At 33.6% G+C, this 25239-nt stretch overlaps 1 protein-coding gene across 3 annotated transcripts; it reads right to left on the minus strand.

Moving 5' to 3' along the window:
• Positions 1-13488: 13488 nt before the first annotated feature.
• Positions 13489-24762, minus strand: LOC125874140 (U-box domain-containing protein 4-like). Of its 3 annotated transcripts, none has more exons than XM_049554987.1 (5): positions 24405-24762; positions 16584-16864; positions 16248-16364; positions 14090-16093; positions 13489-13867 (listed from the first exon to the last, which is right to left on the minus strand). In XM_049554987.1, the coding sequence occupies exons 2-5, from the start codon at positions 16857-16859 to the stop codon at positions 13808-13810; spliced, it is 2457 nt and encodes an 818-aa protein (XP_049410944.1). In that variant the 5' UTR covers positions 16860-16864; positions 24405-24762; the 3' UTR covers positions 13489-13807. The 3 variants fall into 3 exon arrangements, with proteins under 3 accessions (XP_049410944.1, XP_049410937.1, XP_049410950.1); XM_049554980.1 differs by having other exon boundaries at positions 24387-24762; XM_049554993.1 differs by lacking the exon at positions 16584-16864 and having other exon boundaries at positions 24387-24762.
• Positions 24763-25239: the final 477 nt, after the last annotated feature.

The raw sequence follows: 25239 nt of genomic DNA on the forward strand, positions 1-25239 counted from the left end.
TTTCTTCAATTTTCACCCTTCATTTGGATTTTCTATGTGATGAGTTCAAGAAACTTTGATTGCTTTGAATTATTATAAAAATTAATTTGACAATAATTAATAAGGGCAAAAATGGAAAGTAATGTCTAATTTATGTCCTAATCTGAAATAATTTATTGTAAATGAAAGAAAATGAAAAGTAATGTCTAATTTGTAAATTTTTCTTTTGTGAAGACAAATGTACCCTTTTTCGCTGAATCTTTCGTAGTATTAGGTGGGTCCCACTAAAATTTTTCATTTCACTAGGGTTGCGTATCAATTGGTTCAGTTCGATTTTGAAGTTCGATTTGTAGACATGTTAAATCGTTATAGAACCATTAAGACATTGACTTATAGATTATTGGTTTATGATTATTGATTGTTATCAATTTAACTATTAAGATTTAACACAAAAAAATCATTAAAAATCATTTAAAATAAAGGTGACAAACCAAATGAACCATGCAAATGAGTTCACAAATTGCATTTTGTTAAAAAAACTCTAAGTCAAGGACTTTATATACAAATATATATAAAAACTATCGGGTTATCGATTAAACCGTTAAGAAAAACATCAAACCGTTTAGAACAAATAACCCAATAATTAAAACAAATCAAATCCATTATCAGAATCGCTAAACCAGTTAGTGTTTTGCCCGGATTTTCTTACCATATTTTAAGTTTTATTTTTTCCTTAAAGAAAAGTCAAAATATTACCAAAAATGCTTGAACTTTTCCTTAAAGGAAAATATAGTTCTCTTTCATATTTGGTTTATTCCTTCCTTTGAGGGAAATTTTGAAACTCTATAAATTGAAGACCTCTCTTCTCATATCAAGAACATAATAGCATCCGCGGTGTATTCGTTTAGAGAGTTTTATTTATGGGAGATTTTCTCTCTACAATTTTCATGTTTTTATTTATTTTATAATATGTAGGCCACTTGGCCAAAACATATAGTAATATTATGTCTTTAGTATAGTTTTATGTATCGTCTAATTTATCTAATATGATTTGCAATTGTAACCTTTCACATGACGTCTAAATAACTTTCGAACCCAACAAAAACAACAACTCATTATTAGTGAAAAATCAATATTTTTTTTGGTTCGAATTATCAATTTCGATTCGATTTTGAATAGTCCTACATTTCACACCTCCTCGGCTTTTTAGGCACGTTCCCTTCTAAAGATATTTTCCCTTTCATATTAATTGTCTTTATTATTATTATTATTATTATTATTATTATTATTATTATTATTATTATTATTAGTATTAATAATAATAATAATAATAATAATGACTTCTTGCAGTTGTTGTCGTCGTTGTTATCGTTTGTTGTTGTCATCATTGTTGCCGTTGTTGCTGTCATCGTCGTTGTCGTTGTTGTGGTTGTTGTTGTTGTTGTCGNAATAATAATGACTTCTTGCAGTTGTTGTTGTCGTTGTTATCGTTTGTTGTTGTCGTCGTTGTTGCCGTTGTTGCTGTCATCGTTGTTGTGGTTGTTGTGGTTGTTGTTGTTGTTGTCGTTGTTGTCGTTGTTGTTGTTGCTGTTGTCGTCGTTGTCGTTGTTGCTGTCATCGTCGTTGTCGTTGTTGTGGTAGTTATTGTTGATGTTATCGTCGTTGTCATCGTCATCGTTGTTGTTGTTGTTTTTGTTGTCATCGTCGTTGTTGTCGTCGTCATTGTCATTTTTGTCGTTGTTGTTGTTATTGTTGGTGGCGTCATCGTTGTTGTCGTCGTCGTTGTTTTTATTATTTTTGTTATTGTTGTTGTTGTTGTTGTTGTTGTCGTCATCGTCGTTGTGGTCGTTAGGCCTGTTCAAAAGTCGAGTCAAACCATTAACTCGAACCAATTTTTGGTTTATTGGGATAACAGGTCGAGATATTGGGTTATTGGTTCAGGGTTTGATTTATTAATTTATTTTATTGGATTAACGATTCGGAGTTCGAATTGGGAAGACAAAATTTTGGGGTACCTGATACCCTGATAAGACCCGTAATTTATTATTCCTAATTTTTTATTTCACAATTCCCAGTTAGGATTTTTAATTTTTAGGACTTAGGTTAGAAAACTTCTTCAATTCTCCAAAGATACAAAGTGTTGTGCCACTGCTCGGCATTCGATGAGACGCGACTACTCTAGTCACTCAGGTGAGGACGCAAGGTAACGATGACAACTCAACAAGTCACAATTTTACTGGTTCATATTTCATCTTGCTGATTTTTTAGTGCTCAAATTTCAAAAGTTAGAAGCTCGACTGCTCGAGACTTCGAGTCTTACTCTTCTCAGTTCTCAATTTCACAACTTTTTCACAAGCCTACTCCAGTCTCAGGCTCTCAGTCGCTCACTGTTCACAAGTAAGTCTCAAAATTTTAAATTCACTTAATTTCAAGATTTCACTATGAAGTGTGATGTTTGGATTTGATTTATGAGAAAGTGATTGTGAATTATTAATTATGGCTTAGAAGTTAGAACACTCAGTCGCTCACTCTCACTGCCTCCTTCCACACTCAGAAGTCAAAACTCAGAAGGTCACAATTTCACTCTCAGAATTAGAACTCTGCTCAGCTCAGGCGCTCACAATTCACAATTTCTCAATCTCTGCAATTGGTAAGTCTAAATTGCACCTTAATTTCACGATTTCATTGCGACATTTGGATTTGAATAATGAGAAAACTACAATTGAAATAGTTGAATAGGCATTACTGTTTTTATTTGAATTGGTATTTGGTTTGGCACTTTGGCTCATTTGTTTGTACTTTGTTGTCATCTACTTGATGTTTTGTGTGATGTGTCTACTATCTCAGTGTCTTGTGTGTAACTTCTGATTCTACTTAACGTCTTAGCCTAGTGTTTGCACTTTATAGTTCTTACTTTAACAAACTACTTAGTCTTTGTTTAGTTCCTTTAACAGTTTATTACTTCATCGACCTCCTATAAAAAAATAGTTCAATAAATGATTAATTTATATATTTTTGCAGTTTTTGGTGAAAGTATCATGTCTTAAAATATCATAATTGTTGTTGGTGAAAGTGGAGCTTCTAATTCAAATGCAATAGGTCAAATTCAAACTGTTGAGTCCAAAGTAAAGAAAGAAAGGAAAAAAATATCTCATGCGTGGAATAATTTTACTCGTAAAACTGATCATGATGGAAGTGAAAAGGATGTTTTCAACTATTGTAAAAAAGAGTATTTTGCTGACACAAAAGAACATGGTACGACGTCAATGCTTAGTCATATAACCAAATGTCAAAAGATGCCTTATAATATTGATATTAAACAATCAAGATTAGCATTTCAACCAGTGATAGGAGGTAACAAGGGTGATATAGTTGTTGTTCCATGGAAATTTGATCAGGAAGAGTGTAGGAAGGCCTTGTGTCGTATGGTAATTCTTGATGAACTTCCTTTCAGATTTGTTGAAAATAAAGGTTTTAAACAATTTATGAAAGTAGCACAACCTTGTTTCTACATTCCTTCTCGTACCATTGTGACTCGTGATTATTTTGATTTTTTTATGAAGAAAAACATAAGTTGATGGCTGTTTTTAAGGAAACACAACAAGGGTGCCTTTAGTCACTGATACTTGGACTTCCATACAAAGAATCAATTATATGGTCATTACTGCTCATTGGGTTGATAAAAAATAAAGTTTGTATAAAAGAATTATCAACTTTTGTCCAATCTCTAGTCATAGAGGTGAAGATCTTAAAAAGTCTATTAGTAAGTGTTTACATGAGTGGGGATTGCATCGGATTTTCACTATTACAGTTGATAATGTTGGTTCAAATAGTGTGGCAATAACAGATTTGTCTAAGCAATAAACTAGGTGGGGGGACCAACCTAATGGGTGGTAGTGTCATACCCCAACCCAAGGTGAGGCGGACAAGTACCATATGTACACATGTTTTACAAGTGACCTATGATGAGAAAGTGAACTACTATGCAGATAGATTTACTAATGAGAAACTACATAAACAACACATGTCGACTAGCTGAACCGATACATATGACAAGTAAAACTATGAATACAGATGATAGCTTTACAATGTCTACAAAGCCTCTACTTGAATTCATGACTATACCACTATGAAAATATGTATAGTAAAGACTCAGCAAAGCCTCGAATCAACCTGGAACTCACCAACAACCACTGAGTATCATGTGCTTCTATTGGGGAGATCTACTAGTTGAGTACATGTACCTGCAACATGAAATGCAGCGTCCCCAATAAGGGACGTCAGTACGAAAGAATTTACTAAAATTGTAAGGCATAATACAACCATATGTAAAATGAGAGCTCAAGTGAAACCAAATACAAATAGATAAGGATTTGAGACCACATTTGCCTATACTTATGGAATCATGTATGTTACATTCTTTTCTTTACTTTTATGTGCGTTATAATCTTTATAAGATATATGATACAAATGACCAGCTGATCAGTGGTATAAGAAGATGGCCCATGCTAGGCATTTTAACCCCTGGGATGTTGTCCTCATAATTTCATAAATTGGGATTGGCCCATGCTAGGCTTTCGCCCCTGAGCTGCCACCCTTCTATACCAATTAGGATCGGCCCATACTAGGCTTTTTCCCCTGAGCTGCCACCCTTCTATACCAATTGGGATCGACCCATGCTAGGCATTTGCCCCTGGGCTACCACCCATAATTATACAAATTGCTTTACTTATATTCTTTAATCTTTGAGATTGTTGTTTTGATGTTCATAACTCTTTTGAGATTGTTCTTATGATGATCATAACTCTTTTGAGATTGTTGTTTTGTTGGTCATAATCATTGTTGAGATTTGGAACTATGGACCAGTAGTAGAAGACACACGAATATGAACTTACGATAATAACAATGACATGGGAAGCAAATGTGACACCAAGGTAATACTTAGGAGCTTACATGACTCATTAAGCATTTTGACATCTCAAATTGAAGCACATATCAAGTGAAGACATTTAACATTCAACCAATATATTTGAACTCTATATAATATACAAATACTCACTAACTAATATCAAATACAAGGTATACATGGACGTGTAACCAAGGGAGAACGTAGGCATATTCAACTTAAGGACGGATACATATTCCAAGTAAGTACATATAAAATATACAATAGAGCAAGTAGGGATCTTGTGAGCTAACATTATAGTCTAACACAATGGGAGTAATAACTAATAAAGGGAACATATGAACATGTGAAAATATGACATATATGATGGAATAGACAATTGAAGCAAGTTGGCAAGATATGACAGATTGTATATCCAACATATAAACATATGTACCATGTGTAATCTAGGATCATTTTGATTTATATAAGGTAAATACGTACCAAGGGTACTTTGACGATGAAACAAGTTTAAACCTTGCATGCTAATACTTGATAGAGTAAGCACGTACATTTAGTAATAAACTCATATTAGAGTACTCAATTTAATGCTCTAGGGAGTAGGAACTGCAACTATGGATCAGTCACTACCAAGGGCACTTAGAAAGCTTACTTTGTATTACAAGTGTTGGATTCATGCCAAAGAAGTAGGAAATCGGATAGCCTTACATACCTTACTTTCTGACCAATACAACTATCACGATTCAGCCTCTCTTTGGGGTGTTTATCTACAATATAATTCATAATTGAACTAATGTTAGTAGCTAATCACATTACGGGCCTCGTAAAACATTAGCTAAACATTTGACAGACAGTAGACCCATACAACCCTTACACAAATGGTAAATCACCACACCCTTCTGCTATACATTAATACAACTTCATACATCCTTTGCCAAGATACCCAAGTTGCCCCCAACAACAATATACATAAGGAAACCACTATCAATCTCCAAAAATCCCTCAGCATAATAGGAGAATATTAAACTCAAGGATTCATCACCATCCATGAGTTATTGATAAATATATACAAAATTCTCCACCCCAAACCTATTTTTAAAGAGGAAAAAAATGGGCAGATTCAACTTAATCGGGGTGCATCAAAATCTAGGGACAGTTCACTTTAAGCCTATTCTATTGTCACTAGTTGCATAGGAAATCGAGTCCTAAACTATACCACAAGGTAAATTATAAGTGTCATATAAATAGAACTAGTACATGTAGAATACAAGGTGTTACAGGTAGTCACCTTCATATAAGGTTTATGACTGATATTATAAATCTTATTGTTTAAGATGGTACAAAAGAAGCAAATGTGTCTATTGAACGAGTTAGACAAGCACTGAGATACATTAGGCAATTTCCTGCTAGGTGGAAAAAGTTTCAAGAATGTTGTGAAGATGAAAATCTTGTTAAAAAGTATTTATGGTTGGATGTTCCTATAAGGTGGAATTCCACCTACATGATGTTGCGTAGGGTTATTGAATATGAAAGTGCAATTGTAGAGTACGATGATCGTGATATTGGCTTGGTACTACATCTTAAGTTTGTTGATATTGTGGATAAAAAATCTACAGGTACACTTTTGAGAAGTGATTGGCAGAGCGTAAGAGAATTACAAAATTTCTTGAAATGCTTTTTAATCTTACTTTGAAGATATCTGGATCATGATATGTTACATCAAATTTTTATTTTCTTGAAATTTATCAAGTTGGTGTTTACTTGAATCAATTGATATCAAATGAAGATCCTGTTTGGCTAAAATGGCAGAATATATGAAGGAGAAATTTGACAAATATTGGGGTAATACTGAAAAAATGAATAAGATGTTTTTCATACTATGTGTTTTGAATCCTCGTCACAAATTTAATACTCTTGAATTTGCACTTAAGAAGGTGTTTGGAGAAAAAAAGGATTGCTATAGAAATTGGTGTGCGAACGTACATGGGATCTTTGTTTAATGAGTATGCAAAGCCTAATTCAAATGATAAAAATGGCCAACTTTCTTCAACTGAGGTGGATACTTCTGATTCAAGGTCTGTATCGATAGGAGAATTTGGAATTTTTTTGAGGAATTACATAAACATAAATCTGAAAATGGAGGAGCAAGTTCAAAGTCAGAATTAATTAATATCTTGAAAAAGATACTGAAATTGGAAAATCAAATTTTGATGTATTGCTTTGGTGGAAAGTTAACTCACCTAAATTTCCATCTCTTTCTAAAATGGCTCAAGATGTGTTGGCTATTCCTGTTTCAAGTGTGGCGTCTGAATGTGCTTTTAGTAACGGAGGGTGCATACTTGATTCGTTTAGGAGTTCATTGACTCTTAAATTGGTACAAGATCTAGTGTGCCTTCAAGATTGGCTTCGAAGTGAGCCACAACCCATAAATATTGAGGATGATTTAGATTTTCTTGACCAACTTGAACAAGGTAAGAAAAAAACCTCATTGATGTAAAACTGTGAATAGTTTATTTAATACTTTTATTGTTTAAGTCTTGAGCCTTGACTTGTTATCGTATTTATCTTTAGATTTGGCTAAACTTGGAAAAGAATTTTGCATTGATGACATGTAAAATTGGAGGTTTTCTTCACTAACTCTACTAAAGGAGAAGGAAAGGTAGATGTCTTACTATTGACTATATTGTCTTTTCTTTTCTAATGACTAATGAGTGTGTTAAATTATGGTTAATATCAATTTTTGTGCAAAGCAAGCTCCCAGTAGAACTTGGTGTTCTTCATCAGTTCATTTTGACTTCTCTTTAATTTTTAACCATCAAAATATCTTATACTTTCTCTGTTTCTTAGTTAATCAGATTTCATCATGCTTCGACTTCATGGTTCTAATGTTCGATCACCTGTTTGGAATCACTATGAAAAACTTAAAGAAAAAGAAGATGGATCGTGGACTGACAAATGTATTCATTGTGGCCGTATTACTTATTACCATTCGTACAATATTGGGACTGCCTCGGACTGCCTCCTTAAGGAGGCATGTTAAGCGTTGTTTGAAAAACAGGAACCAGAATCGTCAACTCTCAAGAATTGATGGCTAGTTATTACTTTGTTTACTTGAACATGAACTATTAGTACTATGTTTGGACTTAATTTTTAGATTGTGCGACTGCTATTTTGAATTTTTGAAATTCTGTTTGTGCTTGTGTGAGCTGTGACAGTGACTTTATGTTAGACAATTTTAAGTTGTGTTGCATTTTGACTTCTGCAATGTTGTAGGGTTGCAGCTTGTAGTGTTGTTGTTTTATTCAGTTATTTAAATGTGATATTTCATATTTGTGTTGAAAAGTTTCTTTAAGTGTTGTTGTGTTGAGTGTTGATTGTTGTGCATGGTTGTTGGCAGTTGGCATGTTGTTGTTGTGACATTGTGTACTTGTGTTGAATGTTGGCATGTTGGGTATTAACTATTAAGTGAGTGAATTGTGATATTGTGTGATGAAATGAATTGTTGACTTGCTGTTGTGTTGAGTGTTTGGTGTTGACTGCTCAATTTATAATTTGTAAATATACAAGTGTTTCTGTGTTGTGTTAAGAGTTAGGTGACAACTAGGCCTTACATGTGTTGTTGTTGTGTTGTGTTGAGAGTTGTAATTTGTAAATATATAAGTGTTGCTGCTGTGTTGAGTGGGATTATATTAGGAAATGTCCTCTGTCTTGTGTTTCCAGCTTTCTGGCTGCAATATGCGGTACAGAATTACTTAGAGTTAATGAGTTTAATTACATTGTCTTCAATTCTTCATGTGATTTCTGATTAAAAAAATTGTGCGGTATGTTAACAGTTAACTCGATAACCGAAACGATAAGGATCAATAACTGATTAACCGATAACTTAATGGTTCTTTAACAGTTTGGCACGTCTACAAATCGATAACCAATAAGCAAAACTGATAATGTTCAAAACCGAACCGAACCGATCGATATGCAGCCCTAGCTGTTGTCATCGTTGCCATCGTCATCGTCGGTGTTGAGGTTGTTGTTGTTGTCGTTGTCGTCGTCATTGTCGATCGTCATCGTTGTTGTTGTTGTCGTCGTTGTTGTTGTTGTCATTGTCGTTGTTGTTGTCATTGTCGTTGTTGTTGTTGTTGTTGTCGTCGTCATTGTGGTTGTTGTTGCCGTTGTTGTTGTTGTCATCGTCGTCGTCGTTGTTGTTGTCGTTCTCATCATCATTATTATTATTATTATTATTATTATTATTTATTTATTTTCATTATTATTATAATTATCGTTATTATTATCCTTTTGGCCATAAAATTTTGGCCAGGATGACACATTCCCATTATAAACATGTTTATTTTTTGACATTCTTACCCTTATTCAAATTTAAATTTATTAATTATTTTTTAATACATGACAAAGTTTCTCAATACATGGGAATAGACTTATTCCCACATTCCCATAATTTCCATAAATACATGCTAATTTCAATTTCTTTTAAAAAGGCTACATAATGGTAGCCACACGCGAATAATTTCTTTTCTTCCCTCTATTTTCCAATATAAATTATAAAGAACACAAATTTGAATTGACAATTAAGAAATAAAATTTAAAATTTGAATGGCAAGATAAACACTAATAATATTAAATTTAAAATAAATTTAACTCACACTCAATTTAAATTCAAGATTTATAAAATGACTTAACAAGTAAAATTATTAATCAAACATGTCATATATACGGGCCATTTATATAACAATAATAATAATAATAATAAATTATATTTCTCAACTTTGTGATTTAGAGATAATATATTTTTTGTTAAAAGAAAGTGGCTCACATTTATGTCAATTGTTACATATATAATTTTGATAGAGCCAAAATCCTTTTTAGCTGACGGAAGTGAAAAAATTGATTCAAAATTATTTTTTGATAAAATAAAAACTATACAAGGTATATTTGACCTTTATCGCAATATTTTATGTTTGAAGAACCAAGATCATTTTTGTTTGACGGAAGTGAAAAACTGATTTACAAGGTATATTTGATCCTTCTCACAATATTTCGAGGTATATTTGATCCTCTTCATACATGAATTTTTGTCTCTTTTTTTTTAATCTTCTTTATTCAATGACTAATCTTGATTTTCTTATATTGTTGATCAAATTTAATTTTTCACTCATCTTCTTGTAAAATCTATTATAGATGCATCAACTTTATTTACAGCTACAAAAATAAAATTCAATATAACCGCAAAGAAAAATTAATTTTAGTTTGCTTTTTTTTTTAAAAAAAAAAACATTTTTATTTTGTTCATTGTTTCTTTTTATTTCTCATGTTTTCCACACTAAAGAATGAAAGAGAAAAATTAAATAAGAACAGCAAACTCAAATACTGATTAACAAATAGATTCATGAGGGAGATAATTAAGACCCAAATTGGTTGTTCAATTAAAAAAGGTCAAAAATAAAATCACGTGAAAAAACTATCAAATTTACCTCTATATGAATATTATTTGATTAAATAACTAAAATAAATAAATTAAAAATCAAAAGATTAACTTTGGTTAGTCAAAAAAGGATATATGAGTTATTTAATTTGCACATGTAACTATAAATGTATATGTGTTTTTTTTTTTTTTACGAAATATATATTATCTCTATACCTCTATATCACATAAAGGAGTTTAACAAATCTTTTTCTCCTAATAATAATCCAACATAATCTGCACATTATTAATTATTATTTTTATAAAGATCAAACAAACAATGTGGTATAGTAATGAAGTGTAAAAATATTATGAACCTTATTTGAGTATTCTATAGCAATATTAGGATTATATTGAAAAGAGAGTATTCAACCTTGATATTAAGACAATTGTATTATAAGAAATGACTTTTTTGATTCAAGACATCACTACAAAATGTGCATTATTATTAATATTGATTTGAAATATCTAAGTCCCAAAATTATATTATTATTTTTCTAAAATAAAAACACACACAATGTATGAACGGTTAATTAATCAATGAAGAAATGTATTAATCATTAATCATTCAATTGTAAATTTCAGAACCCATATTTAATTTACTAAGTATATTGTATATTGCTGAGAATCCCCGAGAGTAACGTGTTAATGTTAATTATAGTCTTGTACCGACTCTATATTATGCAAATTTGATAACTTATAGATCATTACTCATATTTGTTATTAATAGGACGTCTAAGTATATAATTTTATTAATTATTATGTTTAAATAAATTTCAGCTATTTATTTGAGTAACATAAAACATAATCTAAAATATTCTGGTTTTGATGGCGGGATTGATTATAGGTGGTGAAATTTGTGGCAACTATTCTAATTTTTATGGTGAAATATATAGATTTGGTACTAATATGGCGGCAATGGTAATGATTTCATGGTGGGTTTGATCGTAGGTGGTGAAATGTGTGGCGGTTTTTTTAATTTTATGGTGAAATATATAGATTTGGTACTATTATGACGACAATGGTCGTTGTTTTATGATGGTGTTCATTGAAGAAGAAACAATTGAATGACATGAAGAATTTTATTCAAAATCTGACATGTCATCTCATGTGGCAGTGAGATGACATTGATGTGGTACAAGTGTGATACACCTCCCATTGTGAGAATGATGCTATACGTCTCAGGGGGTAAATAAATTCACTTTTTAGTAGTAGAAGTGTGTAATAGATCACCATATTAATTTAAGCGTGTAATGACCTTTTGGGACAAGTTCAAAAATAAATTTATGCCTTTTCCTTAATATATATCATGTGAGTATCATACTATACTACAATTGTATACTTGCATAAAAGCAAATAAAGAGTGTACTATATCAATTATCTTTTTATTAATATAATAAAAAACAAAAAAAGAACAAAAAACAAAGAGGCCAAAAAGATGTATAGAATTAGATTATGAAGAAAAAAAATAACATAATTTTTTAAAAATAATAATAAATGTAACTAGAAAAGGAGAAAAACAAAAATAAAATGAAAGGAAAAGAAAAAGATAAAACATGTTGTTCTGATATGTGATTAGAGAAACAAAAAAGACCAAAGATATATTATGTTATATATAAAAAAGGAGAACACATGTTTACTATATCAATTATTTTTTCTTATTGTATAGAAAAAGAAGAAGAAATTAAAGGGACAAAAAAATGGATCTGTGTAAGAGTCTAAATTGAGTATGAATAAGATTATGGTGAAAAAAAATAAAAATAATGAATAATGTGATCTGTGGAAAAACTGAACAAAAGAGAAGAAATAATGAGAAAAGAGAAAAAAAAAACTAAACAAATAGAGAAATAAAAAGAAAATGAGAAAAAATAGATAACTTGCCCACAAAAGCTACAACGAATCGAAAGTGTAATTAGTTTGACGAGCAGAAAATGCAATGCTAATTAGTTTAGTTTTTATGGATAAGACAAAGTGAGTATTATGCGAGAGGTAAGTACTTACGAGTATCTATTGATTTAGCTTGATTTGGTACAAAATTTAAGAAAGAATTTTTTTAAAAAATTTATAGTCTAAATTAAGTCATAGATATATATATTACTATAAATTATCTCATTAAGTTCATCTAATCAAAGGTAGAATAAGTATTTTAAAATTAAATTATTTTAATTATAAAAATGTATCATTCTTTTTTAGACCGACTAAAAAAGAAAATATCACATAAATTGAGCCAAAAAATGTATTATCTACCTCTCTAATTATATTTTTTAAATGATAGAAGTCAATATGGAAACTGGAAACACATAACATACGTCTATTGAATTCGTATAAACATTGAGTGCGCATAACTTACCAAGCACCTAGTATTATTTGGGAAGGACACATATTTACAACAAATTTTAAAATGATAGAAAATAAATTGCAATCATAAATAAAATATGAAGAAATATAATTTTATTGATAAATATATAAGTACAATTTTGTTCCTCCCTTGATTCTTCTCTCATAAGATTTGCCCATGATTTGAGGGCCGTTAGTGGCATATTTCTCAAATTAGGATGATTTGAATTTGATCTCTTTATGAATATTGCATGAATTTGCAAAATATTCGAGATGTCTTTTAGGAAAATATAGTATCCGGATTTAGGATTGAGTAACCTCTAAGAATCCTAATTCGAATTGAACACACCTGGTAGAGTCCTAACTCAAATGAACACATTGTAGAGTCAAACAAAATTTCAATGCCTACAACAAATTTTAGATTAATTGCCTAAATTTCAATGATTTTAATAAAAAGGTAGAGTAAGCGGAAATGGGAAAAAAAATTATAATATGAGAAAAACAAATTCTCAAAAAAAAAAAGGTAAAAGTTCACGTAACCAACCGCTAACGCTGCTACTCCATTGCAATTATGCTCTGACATGACAACAGTTTCAACAAAGAAAAACAAGTGGAAAGAAACTGCAACAACATTATGATTTGTCAAATGACATGATGAAGACTCTAATACTCAACATACCAAAAAGATTGTCTAATTACTTCTGTTATCATATACCACATTCAAATATCTGATCTGTGAAACTACACGTTCACTGAACAGCTAACACTGGTTATCCAAATCTTTGAAATCTAAAGAGAAATCAAGAGGTGTACTTGCATTTCTAAGTAAAAGAAAGAATAGTTATCATTTACCAATCTCACCACTTGTAAAATTACAAAGGCTGCAGCGTTTTCGCGGTCATCTAAAATTTTCTCCACATGTACATACAAAGCTATTCAGATGGACTCCATCTGAGCCACCAACTAATTTACTTCTGCAGATCTCACAAATCTGGGAAACATTCTAGGAAACCATGAACTTCACATACAGTACTTATAATATCAAATTTACACACATAATTATCTGTTAATTATAAGAAAAGTATGTGCCCAAATGTTCAATGTATAAATTAGCCCCTTCCTGCATTACCATGCCGTTGATTTCTGAAGAAGCTAAGAAGTGCCTGAGCCTGCATGTAATCACAAAGTTAATATTTATACATATACAAAACCAAAGAGGGCAAAAGTTTAGTAGCACTGACAGTGTAATTTAACCTGTTACTATACTTTCAAGTTATCATAATTTGTTTGTTATATAAGCTGGTAACTTAACCTGATGGTGCAAAAATATTTTACACTATCGGTGCACAAAATTTGAAGAAAGAAAATGGTTGAAGTTTCTGGCATCAGACCTTTTCCCTTGCTCTTGGAGTGCCAGATTGTGACAATGCCACTAACGGAGGTACAGCTCCTTCCTGGAGAACTATGTTGCAGAACCTGTTACTGTTAGTGCATAGTTGCAAGAGAGCAGCTGCTGCATTCTCTTTACCCCTTGCAGAGCCCAGCTCAACAACCTCAACAAGAAGAGGAATCCCTCCTTCCTGACCGATTCCTGCTCTTCCCTCGGGAATGGTTGCAAGATTGGATAAAACAGCAACAGCCTTATCAACCATCCCGGTAGCAGGGTCCATCAAATCTACGAGATACTTTACAGCACCAGCCTGGATAATACGAGCCTTGTTCTCATGAAGTATTGACAAGTTAAACAAAGCTGTCGCTGCATCTTTCTTGCCCCTTGGAGTTCCATTTCCCAATAAATCAACAAGAGGTTTGATTGCTCCAGACCTCCCAATCTTCATCTTGTTATCCTCCATCACAGAAAGGCTAAAAAGAGTTGCAGCAGAATTTTCTTTAGCCTCATCGCTCCCTGTCTGGAGGACATGAATCAGAGGTTCGATTGCATCAGCATTTGCAATGGCACACTTGTTGTTGTCATTAATTGACAAGTTGAGAAGTGCAGTAACAGCATCTTCTTGTACTTTCATGTCTTCTGAATAAAGTAGGTTAACCAACAAGCTAATAGCACCACAATTTGCAATCACCATGCGGTTATCCATATTATGCTTGGCAAGTAACCGGAGTTCAGCTGTAGCAGTTCTCTGCATATCAATGGAAGTGCTCTTCAAGTCCTCAACCAACTTTTTAACTTGCTCCTCAAGTTCTGAAAGATCAGCCCTTCTTTCAACTGTAGGGGAAGAAATTATTCTTGGAAACCTATCAGATGGTCTACGCCAAATCGCTTGATTACGAGGTCTTGTCTCTAGTGTAGATGGAAATTCTGGCTCCCTTCGAGGGATAGAAGCAGCTGGCTTGGAATCCACTACAACATCCCTTGAAGCAACAGCAGCAGCTTCTGACTGTGAGGATAACTTATTTCCATCACCAGGAATTACAGGGGAAAAGTTTGAATTAGCAAGCGTGCTGGGTGCCGAGGTTGTTCTACTATGACCTGAAGATAACTGTTCCTCAACAGCTAATGTACTATGACCATGTGAACTTATCTCTCCAGAGTGGGCCATCCGGTCTTCACTCTTCATAATTATCCTTTCAACATCAAAAGCAAGTACATTACCAGCAACTCCAGGTAAAGAATCCTCTGAAGAGGAGCGGAGATGAGATGGAGATGATTCCTCTCTTTGGCCTACACTAGACGAAATCAAAGTCTTTCTCGGAGAACCTAAAGATTGCGTGGAGTCTGGTGACAAAGAGTGTTTGTCCCTTGTAAGGGGAAATACATGGTTATCCCTGGATGCACCAGAGTCTGCATGTGTTATGAGGGAAGATGGTTGGTTCAAGCTCAAAGATATCATGGGATCGGGCAACTTCACATCATTTATCTCGCACCAGTTTGCAATGAGTGCCTTAACAGTGTAATTGGGAATGAGATTTGTATGCCCCAGAGTTTGCCGTGTCTTGGGGCAGACAGTGAGACCCAGATCAATCCATCTCCTTATAAAAGCCCTCTCATAGGTTTGACCAGATGCAACAATTACAGGGTCAGTCATCAACTCAAGTGAAAGAGGGCAGCAAAAGTCAGGAGGTATTGGCACAGTGGTACAGCTCTGGGACTGTTTCACAGTGACAAAGCAATCGTGCATATGAGAAACAAGAGTTATCATTTGCTCAATATATTCAACGTCCTCAGTCTTTTCAGCTTGTTCAGCATTCTCTTTCAATTTTTCAAGGGCCACAAGCTCAATCAAAAGCTCTTCGTTTGAGTTCAAGCTTAGGCAATCAGCAATTTTGGCAAAGTTATCTGAGCTGGCTCGCAAGCCTTCCACTTGAGCTTTAATAACCTTTGTAATTGTCATTGATATCAATTCATAATCTACATACTTAATTTTCAGTATATAGAGCTGCAATCCAAACAAAATACACCCACCTTAGAAATGATGAGAAATCATTAAACATAAATGAAAAGAGACAGTAGGGAGGAAGATTTCACAGAAGGGTTAGATGAATGCAACTAAAAGGTAGAACAGACACAGAAGCCATGTACTTAGCACCCACCTCAAGGGTTGTCAAAGTTACATCAGCAGGAAGGCTTTTATGAGAAGATTTAAGGAGCTCAAGTATTTCCAGGCTACATGTTCGAATTTTCCCAATCAATGGTTCAGCTTGCAGGACCTATGGATCATCAAAAATAAAAATATCAGCAAACTAGATATAAAATAGCTGAAAGTACTGAAAATGTGTTACATATTAGTCATGAAGTTTAGATGAATGCAAATAAGAAATAGTTTCTCTTAATTTAAATCTTTTAATCAGTATTAAGTGCAAACTGTAATAAGATAATCAGCTTATTCAAGACATGAAAGTTATGATGAGATAGATCTCCAAACATACAAAATAAATTTTACTGCACAATGGTTCCCAGGTTTCGAATAGCTCCCTCAGTTCATCAACATGTTGAGCAAGCCCAGCAAACGCTTTCAGGAGCAGCTCGCTAGAAGCTTCTTCAACGTCAGCAATAGAGTCAAGAATCGGCTTTACAAGCTTCAGTATATCCTCAATCTTACAGTAATATCTACGGACCAGTTCACCACTCATGTGATCACTCGATGATAAATGGCAAAAACAGGAGATATTATTGAGAAGCATCTTTAACATTGATATCTCCATTCCACCTGGTCAATTACAATCAAACTACTCAATAAACCAAATCAACAATATCCAACTAGGTTACACACCTGAGTTGAATAACAGAGGATAAACTGGATAAATTATCTCTTCAATTTACTAGATAAGAAAACTGATGGGAAACTATGCCACAAATTAAGAGAAATTAAATCGCACTAATGTATAGATGGGCTGTAGCTTAATCATTAGTTTTGAATCTCTAGAACCCATCTTTTGAAGGTTCCATCATGGAACAAAATCAGGCTAGATACTATTTTGACAGATTCAAGATAGTATCACATTGAAGAGCAGATTAAGATTTTGTTTGCCGGTGAATTTATAACCTGAATTCAGCTTGAAGTTTTCCATTTGAAAAACACATCAGGAAGAAGCAAAAGCTCTCTAATGGACAATTTCCAGGAATACAGCTGACTCTTATCTTTAATTAACTCATCCAGCTGAGGACAGGTGAATCCAGGATTTGAAGTTAATGGATTCATACAATGACCTCAAGTTAATATACAATTATAATTGGGTTCATAGTCAAATATTTATATATGTTTAATGGACATTTTAATACATATATAGGGCATGAGAAAAAGCTATTGGGTTCCCATGAATCCGCACATAACACTCAGGATCCACTGCTGGATAAGGATCCCCAGATTTTCTAAAAGGATTACAATTTATTTCATTAGAGCAATCATGAATGCAAAAGCCAAAAAGTATATTGCAAGGAAACCTATGATCACAAGCTGTGTCTTACTCACTCAGCTATTGCAGACTATAGTAAGCAGATAATGTCATGTTCGCTTTACCCCTAAGGATTCTGGTGAATAATATTTAACTAATGGCACCAAATGTGTACAAAACTATTAGGGTTAGTGGAGAATCCTAAGGGGTCGTTTGGTAGAGTGTATAAAATAATGCACATAGAGTGTATTAGTAATGCTTGCATTAGTAATGCGTGTATTAGTTATGCTTGCATTAATTATGCATAAATTATTTCTTATGCATTGTTTGGTTTAGTGTATTAAAAATAGTATGCATTGTATAAAAATATTTATTTACAAATATATCCTCCATGTGGAAAAGATATAAAAGTGTTTTTGAGGGGCAGTTGGGTCTTTAACCATGCTAATGCATGTGTTAAATCCCTTTGCATTACTAATACCTAAAAATCAATGATATTAGTAATACACTCCTCAATACACAATAGAGTGTATAACTAATGCAAACATTAATTATACATAGCATGAAAAAGTGTACCAAACAAGGGACTACCAATACACAAAGCTAATGCATGCATTATTTTTGCTAATACACTCTACCAAACGACCCCTAAGAGTATGAAGATACCTTCTCATCCAATACAATTTTTTTTTTCTCATTTAGGATAAGTAATACTCCCTCTGTCCCAATTTATATGACTTACTTTCCTTTTTAGTCAGTCCCAAAAAGAATGATACATTTCTATATTAAGTAACAATTTAACTATAAAATGTCTATTTTACCCTTAATGAAATGATTTACAGCCACACAAATTTCTATCATTCATTTTAGACCACAAATTTTAAAAGTCTTCCTTCCTTTCTTAAACTTCGTGCCGAATCAAAATACCTCATATAAAATGGGACAGAGGGAGTAATAATATTCATATAATAGGACAGTCTCCCAATATACAAGTGGCATCCAAAAAGTAGAGAACCTCAAAATCCACTATACAAAATAGCACCCAATCATCTATAGTAACACGCACCTCATAGGTACAGCGAAAATTTACACGATATCAAAAGAATCTCATTTCTTTTTATTGGTCAGAAATCAAAAGAATCTCATCATTTGTAAAACAAGTATTCCATGCTTTCAGAAGCCTCTCCATTTCTTTGCATTCAATCCCCAACATATGCATCATAGGATATCAGCAGCTACTTCACATGCCCTGTTTTTTCCTGTTCTTCCCTTTTAAGGCACAAATTGGAAAAAATTCTGTGACAGGGAAGGGTTCCATGTCTAACTAATTCAATGAAGTACACTATAATTGGCTCATTGTGAGGCACTGGAATGGTCCTAACTTCAGATGGCTTGCACATTAGCATCCTCTTCTTCTCCATGTTCTCAGCAGTGAGAAAATCCCCACTCTACTAGCCAAGTAGAAAAACAGATATGTTCCAATGCTCTAGAACCTCATATTGAGTAGAGGAGATTGTATCTATCTGCTTGGTATTCGAAATCACAATGACTTTATTACGAAAAACATATATTTTTATTTCACTTTACTTCTAAGTATCTTGGTCTATCAGGGAGATCTTCTAATTGATCATAGAATAGTGTTCCAAATTCACCGATCTCCCAATCCTGCAAGTTCTTTTTTTCAACCTTAAATCTCAAAGAGCTCCACTTGTGCAATAGAATTGTCTTTTTGGCTTAATATGGAAGATGGGCTGAAAAGAGGTTGTCTTAGGTGATACAGAATCTTTGCTTCATTTTAGAATCCTTGCAAGTAGAACAAAGACATAATTTGCTTCTTGGCTTTGATGTTGTAAATATGGCTCTCAACACAACCTTTGTGCTGTTTATTTATACAAGTTGTTACCTTCCTCAAAAAGAAAGAATAGAAGATGGTTGGAAAAGAGTTGTTTGGAAGGTCACACGACTCCATCTATGTTTCCAGAGCTAACTTTGTCCCCTACTCACCTTGAAGTGGATCTTTCCCATGAACATCCTTGTCTCTATTATGCTCCTCCATAGACCTCCCCAAGGATTGAGATGTTTTCCATTCTCCATATCCCCATGCATTCTAGCAACCACTAACTTCAAAAGTGCATGATTCTTTTGTCAAATCTCCAAATCCATTTCCCCACAAGGGCTTGAACGAAATCCTCACGTCCATACCCAAGCCTCCAATTCTTTATTGGAATTTACAAAGTGAACATCTTAAACCTCCTCGTTGTGTCTCACAAGAAATTCTTTGGATCATCTCCAATTATTCGTTATACATTTGCATGTGAAACATGTAATAGGAAGGTATGCTTGAAATTGTCTTCTTAGAGCATCTCCTTACCACTTTCAATCCGCTAATCTTTGCTCTACTCTTACGATTACTGAATTTATCGATGACTAAAGATAGGCCTCGAAAGTTGTAAAAGGTCATACTTTGTTCAATGTATTGTGTGTCATTCACGAATAGTAGGTGACGAACCCATACATTGTCCTACTTCCTTACACTAGCTATGGCGCCTCTAAAGTAGTGCCTCATGATACTCTCCAGTTCCTCCAGCAGAAAGGGAATCCACAAGGCCTCTTTTTCTCACTTGAAAAAATCCCAACAGCCATTTGGTGGGCAATTGGAAGTTATGTTGCTTGGACCTTTCAAAATCCCTGGTTCACCTGTGTCGTTCGACACGATTTGGGTCTGGCTGTGGGATCCACATCGTATTTAAACTTACCTTGGATGTTTTGACTATATCTATGACCAAGAAGTATAAATGGGTTAGGTATTTGGTTTGATTTTTGGGTTCATGTTATATTTATATAGTTATATAAAGTATGAGAATCTTTTAACATTACTTGAGATATCTTATGAATATTAGGTATTTATATAGAATTAAATTTTATCAGTTTAGCTTAATAACATTTATTAATCAAGATATACTTATACATGTCGTAATATACATTCTTTTATGTTGTAATACACACTTATTAGCCAAATCCTAGCACACCCGTATTAGCACTCGGTTCCATACCCTCAAATCCTAAAATTTATGGGATGAAGAATCTGACCTCTAGGTCCGCACCGGAGTTTGAGCAACATAGATTGAAAGGAAGGAAACAACAGATATGCTGAGGATAAAGAAGAATCTATACAAACTCAAACAAAATTGACTATTTGTGCTTAGATTTTGGTACAACAAGGCTGCAGTTGGTGTAAATGATAGCTAGGTTATTGTTGATTTTATTAGCACATTGCATAGCTTGTAATGGTAATATATTTTGGTTGTAACTGCCTCTAGCATCCTCTTTCTTCTGGTTTAGTGTTTACTAACAAAACTTATAACTTACCGAGTTTATAAAAACTAAAAAAAAGGTAGCGCCCTTCTGACTGCTCTAAAGATTAGCTTGCATCACTTCCATTGCCAAGATAAATAATAGAGGAGATAATAGCTGTTTTTGCCTGAGCCCTCTTAAATTCCAAAGGAGAAGCGTCCTATGGGGCTCTTATTGAAAAGCCTAAAAGTGATAAAGGAGACTTGATCCATTTAGTTGTGAAGCCCATCCTTTCCATCACAAAATCCAAAGGCCCTGATATGATTGTATCAGTATGCCTTCTCAAGGTGCAGTTTGCACAGTACTCAATGAGTTTTTTTTTTGGGTTTTAGAATCCACCATTTTACTAGCTACAAGTGTCGTTTGTAGATTTTGCCATCCTTTTTCAAAAAATGAAGAGAAAAGAATGATGTGGAAGAAAGAAGGATGGGTTCCAGAAATGTTTTATGACTTTTATCTTGATTATTCCCTTCAACCATTGAAGGTTTAATATTTTGTACACCATCATAAAATAGGAAATGAATACATAGTTACAGGAATTGAATTGTCCTATTGATCCTAAATATTCCTGATTGATTCTAATTAACTCCAATTGATGTACATTACATTCAATTTCCAGAATCTTACTGCAGTCTATAACACTATTTACAATTGTTCTTAAGACCTTCCATGACTGCATATGGAATGTCAATAGTATCTTGTCCAACCTTCTTTAGTCTAATGCAGAGAATCTTAGCAATAATCTTGCAGATACTTTTTACTAGGCTAACAGGTCTGTTATTTTTTATATTTGATATTGGTCCCTCAATATGATTGAGGTCAACAAAGCTTTTGAAGCCTTTGACAAACCTCCCAATTTCATGAGAAGATCATACTTTCTCCATAATGTCACCATTAACCTTGGGCCAACATTTTCAGAAGAACACCAAGGTGAAGTCATCTGATCCTGGAGCTTTATCTCCAGCACAATCTTAACTCCTTTCCAAACTTATTCCCTTGAGAATTCCCTTTCTGTCCATTCCTTCATCTCCTTCCTATTTGAAATTTTTGCTCCCTTGACTAAGGTCTCATTGTTGTCATGAATTTCCTATACAATTGTATCTACAAACTCACATCTTTCCTTTAACCTGTTCCTCTCCCTAACAAGTGAAAGTTGAATGAATGATCGTTGTACTCAACTTATGACTTATACAATGAAACTTTGGAGAAGAATAATAAGAAAGTCATACCAAATGGGGATACGGAGGAGTTCCCAATAACTTGTTTGCACCAAGGGAATGCACAGTTAGATGAAGATGTACAACAATAACAATACCCAGTATAATCCCACAAGAAGGGTCATGGGAGGGTGGTGTCTGCATTCTTACCTCTACCTTGAGAAGTAGAGAGGTTGATTCTGCTAGACCCTCCACTCAAAGTAAAGCATATTAAGAATCGGGCATGTAAAACAAATAAAGTAGTGAAGAAATCCATAATGAAAACAATAGAGAAGGGAACAGCAGCAATTACAAATACTATGATAACTGAAGCCAAAGAGACAATAAAATAGAAGAATAAGATAGTAGAAGAGTAATAAAAATAATACTGATAAGGAAGCTAGACAACACTCGACTACCCACTAGCCTTCTATCATAATCTTCGACCTCTAAATCCTCCTATCTAGGGTCATGTCCTCGATAAGCTTCAAGTGTGTATGTGTCATTTCCTACCTTATAACCTCTTCTAAATACTTCTCCGGCCTACCTTTACCTCTCCTACCCACTATAGACAACCTCTTACACCTCCTTGTGCAAGTGTTGTACAACTTCTCTTCTCATATCTCATTTTCGCCACCCTTTTCTTGTCCACCACATAGGCCACTCCTACCTTGTTTCGGATATCTTCGATTCTCATCCTATCTCTCCTAATATGCTCACATATCTATCTCAACATCCTCAATTCCACTACTTCCATATTTTTGACATGCGAGTTCTTGACTAGCCAACACTTCGTACTATACAACATAGTTGATCCGACCACCACTTTATAAAACATGGCTTCAAGGCTTGGGAGCACATTCTTATCACACAACACACTGGAAGTGATCCCCCATTTCATCAACCCCACTGCAATACAATGTGTAGCATCCTCGTCAATCTCCCCACCCCGCATACTTGATATTTCCCCTTTTATTCCATGTGAGCATAGTGTGAGATTTCGAGACCCTCTATTTTAAATCCTCTATCTATTCGCTTTATTTTGGTTAAAGACTTGAGCTTTAAAGTCAATATTGCCACCTACACACTTATTGGCAATGGAAATCAAACTTCTTCTAAATCCAGAAATAAGAAGTCCTGCTCCATATTCTACAGAGAACTCTTGTGCTATTTTATCAGAATGGAGAATACTTCTGGTAAGTTAGAGTCAAGCAGATATTCAGCAACTCCCTTCCCCCAGTACAGCTGACTGATTCTCCACAAGTATTTAGGCAACACTTCACACTCATCTTTCATTCTCTAAAAGTATTACTATCAAGTTCAATGCCCTTCCTTCTCTAACCCAATTTTCAGGACATTTCTATGATAATGAGTTCACTTTTTTCCAACTGACTAGTACTTGGGGTAACTTGCCAACTCATCCACAGGGCAACCAGCTACAAAAACAAGCACAAGTTCCAAATAATCCTGCCCACCAAGACTGAGCATTTGCACTTACACTGAGTATTGTAACTGGGATTTCGACCAGAAATCTCAAATCATCACTCCTATGCTTCAAACCACTTGCCCATTCTTAGGGAAGACATAAACTCACTATTTAGGTTCAAATTATTATCTAACTGTAGCTTAATACTGTGTGAACACAACTCTATCTTCAAAAAGAAGTAAGACAAAGATGGACATTTTAGACTTGAAACATGGAAAGCCAGAAAGGCAAGTGGAAATCTAAGAACAGATTTATCATAAAGAGCAAACTTTATTACTATATGAGAAGTTTCCTTCTAATACTCCCTTATATCAAGTGGTCGGGACCATGGGTTCCACCCGCGGCAGAGTGCAATTATTGCCTATGGATTAGCTTTAATTCTCTTAAAAAATTCATCGAATATTCATAGAATATCAATGTAAAACCTAGTAACTTAAAAAATATCAGAATGTAGAACCCCATAAGCTTCAAATCGTGGCTCCGCCTCTGGTTCCACCCTGATCTCCACAACAATCAACTACTGCTCTAAAGTCTCTACCTTCTACTTTCCAACAAGGGTTTGAACTTACTCCCCATAAATTTACAGTAAAATGTATCAGAAAGACATTTCATTGTTGTACTATCCAAACAAGGAAACAATCAAGAACCATCCTAATAACAATAACTAGCAAATCCTAATGAAAATCACAAGCAATAACGAAAACCCATTTCAATTACGGAACTAGGGCACCTTAATTACACAAAAACAAAGCAATTGAAGTGATAAAAAAAACCCATAAAAACAAATTAAAAAAAACTCACCAATCAAAAACTTCAAACCTGATGTTCTTCCCTTCTGACCACAAGAAATGAATCTCTCTTAAACCCACAAAGAAATGGCAAAAACAAAGACCAAGACCAAGAATATAGGCTCAAAAAAAGAGGACCAAATTGATTCCACCAACCCAAGAATCAACGCGTTTTTGAGTAATTTAGTATCTCAAGTTGAAGAAAATTGTCAATTCTGGCAACTTGGAATCTCAAATTCTTGTTAATTTGGATGAATCAGTAGCAGATTAGAGCTAATGTGGTAGATAGATAACGAACAAGAATGTCTGCAGTTGGGATTTTAGCTGCTTCTGATCGATGTTCGATAGAGAGCCAAGTTGGAAATTTAGCTTAACAAAGTAAGGGATTTAAGGTCCATTTTATATGTATTGACTTTTTATAGAACAATGTTTTTGAAATAATATTATTACTATAATCATTTTTATAATAAAAGAATAATGGAATAATTACTACTATTATACTAAAAGATAACCCTAGTTTGTATGAGTATTTGTTGACCATTTAGTATATTTTTAGAGATTTTAATGTTTAAATTTCAAAATTTTGATTACATAACTATGAGATTTTTTTGGTCAAAGTTAATTGACTATATTTTTTTTATATAAAATTATAAACTTTTACTCTTACAAATACAAATTATATGTGTTAGAAAGTATTACTTTCGATGAGTAATTTTTGTTTTTATCTAATAATATGAATTCAACAATTAAAAGGGATTGATTGAATTTAAAAACCTATTCATTCTGATTTGATCAAAGCTCATAACTAAAATACTATAAATGTAAATGAATTTGAAAAAATATACCATAAAATTACTACGTATGAT

Source organism: Solanum stenotomum, chromosome 1 (genome assembly GCF_019186545.1).
Source record: "Solanum stenotomum isolate F172 chromosome 1, ASM1918654v1, whole genome shotgun sequence".
Classification (NCBI taxonomy): domain Eukaryota; kingdom Viridiplantae; phylum Streptophyta; class Magnoliopsida; order Solanales; family Solanaceae; genus Solanum; species Solanum stenotomum.

Bases quoted from the DNA above. Each gene is read 5' to 3' on its own strand.
- LOC125874140 (XM_049554987.1), bottom strand. From the start codon at position 16,859: ATGGAGATATCAATGTTAAAGATGCTTCTCAATAATATCTCCTGTTTT. The intron at 16,365-16,583 runs GTATGTTTGGAG...GATGATCCATAG, and splicing joins TGTGCAGTAAAATTTATTTT to GTCCTGCAAGCTGAACCATT. The intron at 13,868-14,089 runs GTCTGATGCCAG...GATTACATGCAG, and splicing joins CTCCAAGAGCAAGGGAAAAG to GCTCAGGCACTTCTTAGCTT.